At 35.5% G+C, this 12,500-nt stretch overlaps 1 protein-coding gene across 4 annotated transcripts in view; it reads right to left on the reverse strand.

The window, feature by feature from the left end:
* The window catches only part of Abp1 (Actin binding protein 1), a 40,968-nt gene that overhangs the window by 19,692 nt on the left and 8,776 nt on the right, over positions 1-12,500 (reverse strand). For 2 of the 4 annotated variants that reach the window (XM_027379783.2, XM_027379779.2), the window contains exons 2-6: positions 10,625-10,680; positions 8,294-8,406; positions 7,309-7,521; positions 1,695-1,793; positions 257-421 (exon numbers count right to left, since the gene is read on the reverse strand). In XM_027379783.2, the coding sequence (XP_027235584.2) occupies positions 257-421; positions 1,695-1,793; positions 7,309-7,521; positions 8,294-8,406; positions 10,625-10,680 (646 nt within the window). Of the gene's footprint in view, positions 1-256; positions 422-1,694; positions 1,794-5,744; positions 5,793-7,308; positions 7,522-8,293; positions 8,407-10,624; positions 10,681-12,500 lie in introns of all 4 variants that reach the window. The other 2 variants (XM_027379780.2, XM_027379781.2) reach the window with 2 other exon arrangements.

The following is a 12,500-nucleotide window of genomic DNA, read 5'->3' on the forward strand; positions in this document are numbered from 1 at the left end:
TAACATGTAGTAAGTCATGGATTAATATATATTCAATTTACATCCTGTGAAACAAAACATTATGTGAACTGGACATTGTGCAAATGCTAATTATGAGGTTACATAGGATAAAAATGTGTACTTCTATTCCTATTCTTATTCCTGTATAACAGAAGCTATTTGGCACCTAACTGTAAATGCACACAAAGTCTTACAGGCATCAATCACAAGTACATAAGGGTAGCTATCTGAGCACAAAACACACATCAATACTGACCTCTCTCTGTCTTCTTTCGCTCTCAAGTTTCTTAAGTTCCTCCTCTTTTTTCTGCTGTTCTTCGGTCTTCCTCCTCCTCTCTTCTGCCTCTTGCTCTTCCCAGAATTTGTTGCGCGACTTTGAGTCTATTTCCGCAAGAGGATTTGTGCGCTTGTAATTGGTTCCCTGAAATTCATTTTTGTCTATCATTGTTAAGCTCTGAATCAATGAATCAAATAAAGAGGGAGGTGGAACTATTGGGTTACATACAGGACATCATCTTCCATTTGGTTAATTGTTATCCTAACTGACAAATTAAAAAAGAAAGTGATTAACACAAAAATGTGTACTTCTAACTGGAAGGAAAAAAGAATATTTCACCTCTAAAACACAGGTTGTAAGTAGCAAAGCAATAAAGAAAGCACTGTTAACAAAGGCAATGGTAAATTAGCAATTTTATGTATCACGTGATCTCAAGGGTTTTCCAAAATAAAAAGAAATAAAAAAAGAACCAAGAAGGGCGGGGGGAAGGGAAATAAATAAGGAAGAAAAAAAAATCATTCACATGTATAGATAGCATTTTTAAAAATCATGTAATGAAAAGGGATTTTAAAATTGTATATAAAAAAGGAGTAAAGGAGTAAATGAATGAGTGAATGAGTGAGTGAGTGAGTGAGTGAGTGAGTGAGAGAGTGAGTGAGTGAGTGAGTGAGTGAGTGAGTGAGTGAGTGAGTGAGTGAGTGAGTGAGTGAGTGAGTGAGTGAGTGAGTGAGTGAGTGAGTGAGTGAGTGAATGAGTGAGTGAGTGAGTGAGAGTGAGAGAGTGAGAGAGTGAGAGAGTGAGTGAGTGAGTGAGTGAGTGAGTGAGTGAGTGAGTGAGTGAGTGAGTGAGTGAGTGAGTGAGTGAGTGAGTGAGTGAGTGAGTGAGTGAGTGAGTGAGAGAGTGAGAGAGTGAGAGAGTGAAAGAGTGAGTGAGAGTGAGAGTGAGGGTGTCGATATGAGAGTGAGAGAGAGTGAAAGTGAAAGTGAAAGTGAGAGTGAGAGAGTGAGGGTGAGTGTGAGAGAGTGAGAGTGAGGGTGAGGGTGAGGGTGAGGGTGAGTGTGAGTGAGAGCATGAGTGTGAGAGAGTGGGGGTGAGGGTGAGCATGAGTGTGAGTGTGAGTGTGAGCATGAGTGTGAGTGTGAGCATGAGTGTGAGAGAGTGAGGGTGAGCATGAGTGTGAGAGAGTGAGGGTTAGTGTGAGAGAGTGAGGGTGAGGGTGAGGGTGAGGGTGATAGAGCGATAGTGTGAGTGTCATAGAAGAGGAATAATTCATAAACAGTCAAGTGATTTCAACTAGAAAAAAAAACTGAACATTCCAGGTGAAGGATAGGGAGAGAAAGGGGGGGGAAAAAAATCACGGAATACAAAAGAAAGCCGAAGGGAAAACAAAACAGGGTTCTTGTCACCAACAACTCACCATATCAAGCTTCGGTTTAGGTTTAGGCTTTTTAGAGGGAAAAGTTTTGGGGCCATCACCACAGGCTACAGCAGCACCTCTAAGGACCTGAGGCTTCGGCTATAACAGAGGTTGGGTTGTTTTTTGTCATATGTGCACCAGTAAAAGGGGCATACAAAAGGAGAAGGGGGAGAAATGAGAAAAGGCAGAAATAAAAAGAATGAAAATAAAAATTATGAGTCTGGAGTGAATGTGAGAGGGAAAAAAAATACTTGAGAATACATTATTGGGAAGCAGAAAAGGAGGAAGCAATATGTGAGAGAAAAGGGAAGAGGGAGAGGGAAAAGGGAGAGGGAAAAGGGGAGAGGGAAAAGGGAAAAGGGGAAGGGGAAGAGGAGGGGGAATAGGAAGAGGAAGAGGAAGAGGAAGAGGAATAGGAATAGGAAGAGGAAGAGGAATAGGAATAGGAATAGGAAGAGGAAGGGGAAAGAGGAAGGGGGAAGGAGGGAGGGAGGGAAGAAGGAAAGAAGGAAGGAAGAATGAAGGAAGGAGGGGAGGGAGGGAGGGAGGGAGGGGAGAGAGAGGGAGAGGGAGAGGGAGAGGGAGAAGGGAGAGGGGAAAGGGGAAAGGGGAAGAGGAAGAGAAAGAGAAAGGGGAATGGGAAGAGGAAGAGGAAGTGGAAGAGGAAGGGGTAGAGGAAGAGGAAGAGGAAAAGGAAGAGGAAAGGGAAAGAGGAAGGGGGAAGGAGGGAGGGAGGGAGGGAGGGAGGGAGGGAGGGAGGGAGGGAGGGAGGGAGGGAGGGAGGGAGGGAGGGAGGGAGGGAGGGAGGGAGGGAGGGAGGGAGGGAAGAGGAAGAAGGAAGGAAGGAGAGGCAAGGAAGAAAGGGAGGAAGGGAGGAAGGGAGGAAGGGAGGGAGGGGAGAGAGAGGGAGAGGGAGAGGGAGAGGGAAAGGGAGAGAGATAGAGATAGAGAAAGAGAAAGAGAAAGAGAAAGAGAAAGAGAGAGAGAGAGAGAGAGAGAGAGAGAGAGAGAGAGAGAGAGAGAGAGAGAGAGAGAGAGAGAGAGAGACAGAGAGACAGAGAGAGAGAGAGACAGAGAGACAGAGAGACAGAGAGAGAGAGAAAAAGAGAGAGAGAGAGACAGAGAGACAGACAGACAGATAGACAGACAACCAGACAGACACACAGACAGATGGACAGATAGACAGACAGACAGACAGAGAGGGGGGGGGAGAGAAAAAAGAGAGAGAGAGAAAAGAGAGAGAGAGAGAGAGAGAGAGAGAGAGAGAGAGAGAGAGAGAGAGAGAGAGAGAGAGAGAGAGAGAGAGAGAGAGAGAGAGAGAGAGAGAGAGAGAGAGAGAGAGAGAGAGAGAGAGAGAGAGAGAAGGGGAAATATCTGACGATGCTGCAAAAACCAATTATCGAAAAGGTTCCCAGTGTATGCCGTACACCTCAGTTTTACTAAAAATGCTGAAAGGACAGGAGAGGTTGGTTAGGGTCCCATAGCTACAGTTAGTCAATTCCATTTTACACATATGCATCTCTGTAACATATCCCTTGCTATTTTGCTAGTCACCTGCAGCATCAATTTGAACACAAGTTATTTGTTAACTCATTTTGTTAACTCATGACTCATTAAATATTTGATTCGTATAAAAATAACATGACAATTGTGCAGCAGGAGACTTGGTATGTTACACCCACCCATACACAGACTCCCTCACAAGAAACTACGCACACGTACAGACTTACAGTTTCAAGTATAACAAACACTTCAATTGATATGGATAAATTTGATGCTGGTCTCTATAAATATGAGGATCATGGTATGACTCTTAACCCGTTGGATCTGAATGTGTCATGGAAATCACAGTGCCAAAAATATGGGCATTGGGTTACGTAAGCAGCCAACATCCCAGGCATGCGGGACGTAGGCTTGGCACGCGTGAACACCTATGAATGGTGAGAAGACTCTGTGCCTCCCCTTTGCAAAATTATTTTGTATAAACCTTTTTAGTTTTTTGCCATTTTCTAATGTTCATATTTGTCTTTTGATTTGTTTTATCCACATGGAAATAGCTTAATTCCTTGCAAAGACCCCATATCATCTCTCTATGTAGGAAGTAATACAGTGCAACAAATAATAAAAATGAAGCATTTGGTTATTTGTGCCATATGTCTTATTTTTTCGTAATTTTAAATTTCCCATAATATAAACTGTGCTGCCAGTCACAGCGGCCAGACATAAGAGCAAACCATGGAAATGGCATCCTCCTTGGAGCCAGTGCTCTTCCAGGTACGGCTTATGCATGTTACATTCCACATTCATTTATCAATGGGAATAATGCTAAAGCTAAGCGCCAAATACATCAAATCAAACTCCAAGAAGTTTGGGCAATCGTAGCGAGTCTTTTCCATCACCCTGGTCTTCGCTCATGACAGCAAGTTCACATCACCCAGCCCACAGCCATTTCACCTGGTGATAGCATGTTCACGTCACCCAGCCCTTGACCCAGATTTTCCCATGACGGGACTGTAACAGCATCCAGGTCGTATGGGTTAATGATAACTGTTAGGATGACAAATTATAAGTAACTCTCTTTTTATTGTTGGGAGGGATAAGAAAGACTTGGAAAGAATTTGGAACTAAAAAGGCTAATAAATATAAAATCAAATCTACTTGGAAAAATAAACTGGCTCTTTGAAGCTGCCTTTGGTCTATTGAAAAAGGAAAAGTTTTTAAGTAAAAGGAAGGAAGTTAAGTTATTCAAAAAGAAAAAATGCAATTCCATGGCCAAAATTGAGCAGAAAATGCTCTTTTGACAACTATCTACACTGACACAGCAATCAAAACTGAGTTATTAACATATGCATAATAAAGCTCAATTGAAAATTACAATAATAATGTTGATGAATACTAATTTTCATATGCAACAATCATTCCAAAAAAAGGCTTTGTCTCTTTTTTTACACTAAAGCACATTCCACAAAATCCACACATGCTTAGAAGCCTAACTTACCATGACACGGCACAGAGACAGGAAAAAATATTTGTAAAGTCTTTAAACATGCAGATCTAATCTTCTTCGGTGTTGATGCTAATTTTTCATGCACATGCCAAGATCAGCTCTTCTATATAGAACACTACAATGTCAACATAGTCAAATAAATCATAAATACATCATTGTGTTATATAAATCAATGTATCTACAAGAAGTGGAATACATTCTTAATGTCTTGCAAAAGGAATTGTTAAAATCAAGGGTGGGGAAAGGGAGTCACTGTTTATACATTTGTATCCTACTCATAATACAATTTTATATCTTTTCCCAGCCTGCAAACAGGTGTCCATCTTCCATCCTTGACCAATTAATAGAATTTCCCCAAATTTATCTAATTTTTCAAAATATTACTTCTTGTTACACTCATATCTTAAAGAAACATTCTATATCAACCTCTAACTATTTTCTCTGGTTATCACACCTTCCTTCTCATTTTTCTATCTTTCCTATATATGACAAATCATACACTAGAAGTGTTTCTCTATAAATGCAGGGGAATGTGAATTGAAATGTCTCCATTAGTGACCAGTGAAGTGTTTAACATTTCTATAAAAAACTGTGAATGTATGAGAAATTAGTTGGGTATAAATTTAAATATCTGAAACACAATCATAAATCCAATTCATTCCTACACACAAATGCTTAAAAAGTTATAAAGAAATATTTTTTTAACATGTAATTACATAATCAAATACATGCATTCAGGTAAGTAATTCTTCAAGATCTTGGAAAACAAAAAAAATAATAAAAAATAGTAACAATAAAAAACATAACTTTTAGATCAGACACTGTTAATCTACTTCTCACTGGAAAAAAAAAAAAAAAAAAAAAAAATCAAACTTTTTCTCTTCAAACAAGAATTCCATTAACAAAAACAGTTAATCATAGTTAAAAACAGGATAGAAGAAAATGCGAGTAGGTTAAAAAAGAGTATAAGAATCGGCACTTCAAAAGACCCTAAGTAAGAGACCACTCTGGGGTAAGTACGTTAAAATGCCCACACTGTTTACCGCAGCCCCTGTTGCTTCACCCCGCTTGAAAGTGTCAACTAAGCCTTTCTGGAAAAAAGCGGTAAATAATGAGATGGCCTTTTATTCGCTGAAAGTTTAGGGCTCTTACTGATATGCTGAAGGCTCATCTTTGATTAAAAAAGAAAAGTGCTGTCCCTAAATTTTTTAATGAAATATTTGAGTGATTTTTTGCTAGCCTAGTAATAACAGGTTCTCTCACTTCATCCCTATCATTCCCTTTAATAAATATGACTAATGTGTGTATAAACTTTGTAATCTGCAGAAACTTGAGGAAATCTTTCAATCAGTCTCCTCATAAATGCCTCCTTGTAGTTGCATGATCCTGCAACCTGATGCTCTGGACAGTTGCCAGGTTAGGTCACACAGGTCCAAAGCTTTGTCCTCACACTTCACCATCAGCCGCTTCTTGATGACTCAATGCCGAGACCTGATTGGATAACAAATACACATCACAGCTCACTCATTGGACAGCAGGCTCCCCTCGTTCCCAGATAGCTGGCATAGCTTAAGAGTACTTAAGCACCAGCATCCCTCAATCCTCCTACTGACCATGACAAGCAGCAACAACACAAGGCCTACCCAGACCTTTAACAAGGGGCAGCCTCACTGGCTCCCCCATTCATCTTTATTACCTTCAGCACCCAGGCATACCTGTGGGAACTCACACCCACACAGTTACTCCCCATAGAGATAACAGACACCAGTCAAATAGTAGATGCAAATCATCCGCTATACTAGTGAGTGAGCTAAGCGAGCAAGCAATAAACTGTTATCATGTCACTCCAGCGGTCACCACATTTAACTGGTCTTTATCTCTTAAGGGAGTGATTGTGTTGGTGTGCGTTCCCACAGATATGGCTGGGTGCTGAAGCTAATGGAGATCAAAGGAGGAACTGGCAAAGCTCCCCATCAGTGAAGGTCTGGGTAGGCCTTGTGTTACTGCTGCTGTTGTCATATTCAGCTGGAGGATCGTGAGTGCTGATCTTGGCCCAGCTTAACCCAGCTATCCAGGAATGAGGGGAGCCTGCAGTCCAATAAGCGGGCCGTGAGGTGTCCGTATCATCCAATCAGATCTCAGTATTGAGTCATTGAGAGGCAGCTGATGGTGAGTAGCGAAGACTGTGGATCTGTGACCTAACCTTGCATATATGTGGAGCGTCAGGTTGCAGGGTAGTTCTGCTACATCCTTACAAAAACACCTCAAGTGTCACACACAATTTTCTATATTTGTGCTAATTATCAAAATTCAACAAGATTACAAAAATATATACCATTAAACAAACAGCTTTTGGTCCTTGTTCTTAAAATCACTAAATATAAGAAACTAGCTCACTCTTCAATAAAGGAACAAACAAAAGTGGCATATATACATTTTTTTCTATGTACATTTAACAATAATACGCTTCTTTGGACTTCAAAGCAATACAAATTTACTCTAAAACGACACAAGAACACACTAATCTAACACCCTATTATCTATACAACACAAATAACACTGCCCTGTTATCAGAAAATAAAAATTTATCTAATACATCATGCTTACCACTGGAGTTGTTTTATCATTCATCTCCGATCGATCGCTAAAGTTGTAGGTTGTGGCTGATGCTTTTAAGACTGCGGCCATCACAAACTCCGGCTCGACCTCCTCCTCCGTTCTTGCATTTACCGTCACATGAACTCCGCGCAACAATTTGTGTACATCGGCTAAGTGTCGCGCACATGTTCCTTTTCGTAAAGTTGGCGCACCTTCACCTTGCTGTTGAAGTAATATAAAAAATGAGAAAGAGGGTGGTTGTCCATAGCTCAAAGTAATTCCTTGAATATTCTCATTAATAGATCAGGTCTTGATAATAAATTTCAATATTAAAGGAGGATAACTGAAAAGATTTTGCAACATTTCTTGTAAACAGAATGAAAATCAACTAACTTTGTGTCATCTTTCTTATCCTTCTAAGATGCTGTAATTGCCAGAATTATTTTTCTTTTTCTTTCCTTCTATAATAATTCTTATCCTTCTAAAATTCTACAGTTAGCTAAGTATATACAGCACAAACAGCAGTACATTAGTTGAGAGTGATTCTTTGGTGGATATTGTTCATTTATAATAACTGTGTCAACTAGGTTGTGCTATATTTAATTTGCCATTATGTTACTTACCTAGAAATATCAACAATAAACCATCCAATAAAGTAAAATAAAAAAAAAATGAAAAAATGAATACTTAAGAAATCTAGCCTTCCTGATAACAAATATATATATATATATATATATATATATATATATATATATATATATATATATATATATATATATATATATATATATATATATTGTTTCATTAAAGGTAAGACATAAGTGCAAAGAAATTTTAATACATAAATTTCCACAGGCAAATGCTGAACACTGCAGTCACTCCAGACAAGAGCCAATGTTATACACCAAACTTAACCACCAGACAACTGTTAAAGGCAATCAATAGTATCACTAGATGGAAAAAAAGAAGAAAAAAAAAAAAAAAGAATACACACCCAATTAATTAAGACGATCTTAAACCTGGTCGTGTTAGGATCTGTAACACGCACGACAGCATACATTATCTTGCTGCTATTAAGGTCCTCTGCCAACTCTTCCAGTCCATCCTCTGTTGACAGAATTATTGCCGCAGTTTCAAAATTCCAGCATCAATGTTATCAACAACTCATATTGTGAAGCTACATCACATCCTGCTTATTTTGTTGAAGAGGTATGAATGAGAATGATTATTTCCACAATGCGAGTTACAATTATATCTTTGTTAGAAATACATTTATCTTTTATGAAGGTATACTTGAAACCATTCAATTACAGGTCTTGCAATGCGAAAATGTTCAAATCCCATTCATACCTTTTAAGAAATAATAATAATAATTAAACAAAAATTGAAAAAAAAAATAAAATAAAATAAAAAATAAATAAATGCAAAGGTCACCATACATCTGCCATGTTTTGGGCAAGATGGAGCTCAAATTCATATTGAATAGTAATTGACTTGGAAAGTCTACAAGTTCTATCTTATCAGAGATTTATTGGCCTTTGTCTCAGTACAAAGCACTGAAGTCATGTCAGTCATTTAACTATGTGCTAATTCTACTAGCACACAACAGGCATCCTCTACAAGTTTACAAAATATCAACATTTTGATTGTCTTCTTTCCCTGTTTATGATTTATTCTAAAATATCAATAAATATCACATAATTGTGAAAACAAAACAGAAACAATTGTCAGTCTGTAAAGCATTTGGAAGACAAAATAAATATGGACAAGTGCACATTTCTTATACATGCTATCAAAAAAAAGTACTTGTTCTTCATATACCTCTGATATTAAATCGTCTTATCATCAGAATGAATAATTTTACATACACACAAAATATATATATAAATATATATAAATATATATAAATATATGTAAATATATATAAATATATATACATATATATATATATATATATATATATATATATATATATATATATGTATGTATAAATGAGAATTACAAAAAACAAATAAAACAAATTGTAAAAAAAAAGATTATTCACTCTAATCGTCTCTTGTTTGCACTCGAGTCAAGTAAATTCTTGAATATGACATTTGTAACATAATACATTTTCCATGAAATATAATAAACATTTTCTGAAAGAAGTAGGAGCGTAAATGAAGTACACATAAATTAAACCAAGATAGCTTATATATTGTACTAGAAAAGATTTTTTAAACCATAGCAAGTCCTCCAACATGCAGTATTTCAGAATCCTTTTGCCAATAATTACATGCTCTAGTAAGAGTGTGTAATAATCTGAAAGAAGGCCAAGCTAATTTAGGATTTGAAAAACCCTCTAAAAACTATTTTTCCCTTGGCATGTTCTTCAAGAATAGATTCTAAATGTCCCTTGCATATTCTGGCCAATATCACCAAGCCACAATATCTATTGGTGCTATGAGTGACATCCATCTTTCCACTCTTTAAATCAAGTAATGAAAGCTATTAGAGAGATTTTTACTTTAAATCAAGTAATGAAAGCTATTAGAGAGATTTTGCCATATGTCACTCTAACATAAGGGGGGAGGGTCAATATCCTCATTTGATGATTGACCAATTGCTTAAAACACTTTCTTTTAATCACCGTGCACTGACTTGTGCGCAGATGATACCACCTTTTGTGACGACAGCACAAACTCTGCAATAATCATACCAACTTTGCACAGACAAGTCCATTTTTGGTGTTGTTAGTGCGAACTTAATGCGTTGATTATAGAATCAAAAATTCTATTTTAGTATAAGAGAATTATTTTCACTATTTAAAGAATTTTCATCAAACAAAAGGAAGTTTCCATTCTTTCAATATACTTTAAAGAAATTCTTTTTTAGGAACACGAGATATAAATACTCTAAAGAAAGTAAATTTAATCCATGAATTCAAATAACACCTTCCAATGAATAAGTAATGACAGAGTTACAATACATTACAAAAAATACAGTTTAAAATGTGGGTACATGAGTAATATAGAACACGCAGTACTGCAACTGGAAAACAGAAAAAAGAAAAAAATCCAGCTGAGGACAGTAAATGAGGCAGATATTTGAAACTGAAAATGTATTTGAATACTTTCGATAATTTGGTCTGAATTTGTATAAAGCCGATCTAAAGAATTATATAATGAATAGACAACTCTCAGCTACTAAGAAACAGGGTATTAACTCTTGGTATATAAAAAGAATTTATATCTGCTTAATGCTCAATTTCTTCAAGTAAAAATCATGTGGTATCTGTCATTTCATAAGTTAAATAAAAACTAACTGAGCATTTTTGTATTCTTACCTCCTGTTCCCACCACCTTAAGCACATTTGTCTGTCCTTCATACCCAAACAGAGCCCTGAAAAAGAAAAGGAAATATCATACAGTGAACACACTATTAATACGATCATAGATAGGGGAAAAATACTGTTCATTACATAAAAAAAAATATTCTCTAGAGACCAAAAGAAAAAATATAAAGAAAATGGTAAAAAGTCGGTCATCATGAAAAGTAAGGCTTTTAACCCCTAAAATCAGAAAGGCATTCAATGCATGAAAAGGTGGTCAAACTCAAAAAATATTCCAATTTTAAAAACCTACTGCATGAAAAAATGGGGGTTATTGTAACACATCCTTATATTCCAAGGTCCCCACCATAGTAATCAGCCACAAAAAGGAGAAACAGTTATAGTTATTTTTTTGTCCAACCTTTTATTACTATTTCTTCCATAATCATAATTCACTACTGTCATTACTGCCACTACCATTAGTTTTGAAATGACAATCTTCAAATAACTCTCAAAGATAGCCCATGCCACACACAGGATGTATGAAAGTAGGCTAGCCTTCCACTGCAGGTGTAAAAAAATTGTAAGAAAACTCATACAAAAAACAACAGTGTTTTGCCTATATGGGTTTAGACTAAGGCAGACAAGTTACCCATTGGAAGCAGTTACATTACCTATGAGATAATACCCATCACAATGCAATACCACAATGAATTCATATTAATCACTGATATATCAATATCATATATTCAAAGCCTCATTACTGTGGCTGAGAGTTAATGGTGCAAAACAACCCATGGAATTTATAGGGCAAAAGTCTTTAAAAATTCCCAAAGGAGTGGGCAGATACAAAGTCAAGAGGCAGAAGTAGCTGATTCATTATATGGGTAAAGTTTAAAGTTTCTAGGAATTCATATGAGTAGCTAAAATATAAATAATATACAATTGTATATCTTTAAAATATACCTTCACTACTGCATAATATCCAACCTCCATAATACAATTTCATGTTTATTTCTTTAACACATTAGAACTGTAGTATGTTTGAAAAGATTAAATAAAAACATGTAGCTAAAAAAGTAAACTTGTCAATGAAAAGATATATAAATAACAGATTTAGTATATCTATAAAATACACCCACACACACACTCACATGCCTACATGCTCACACAGACACAGGCACACAAACATACACACTAACACTCAAATAATAATACATATATAAACAAAACAAAAAAATACTACTACTATACAATTACTACTACTACTATTACTACTACTATTACTTCTACTACTACTACTACTACTATTACTTCTACTACTACTACTATTCATAATAATACTTACAACAACAACAACAACAACAACAATAATAATAATAATAATAATAATAATAATAATAATAATAATAATAATAATAATAATAATAATAATAATAATAATAATAATAATAATAATAATAATAACAATAACAATAACAATAACAATAACAATAACAATAACAATAACAATAACAATAACAATAACAATAATAATAACAATAATAATAATAATAATAATAATAATAATAATAATAATAATAATAATAATAATAATAATAATAATAATAATAATAATAATAATAATAATAATAATAATAATGAAAATAGTGATAGTAATAATGACAATGACAATGACAATGATAATGATAATGATAATGATAACAATAACAATAACTATAATAACAATAACAATAGTAATAATAACAATAATTATAGCAATAGCAATAACAATAATAATAACAATAACAATAATAATAACAATAATGATAATAATGATAGCAATAATAGTAATAATAATGCTAATAACAATAATAAAAAAAATTACAACTATAATAATAACAACAACTAA

The sequence above is a fragment of the Penaeus vannamei genome, chromosome 2, assembly GCF_042767895.1.
Source record: "Penaeus vannamei isolate JL-2024 chromosome 2, ASM4276789v1, whole genome shotgun sequence".
NCBI classification, from domain to species: Eukaryota; Metazoa; Arthropoda; class Malacostraca; order Decapoda; family Penaeidae; genus Penaeus; species Penaeus vannamei.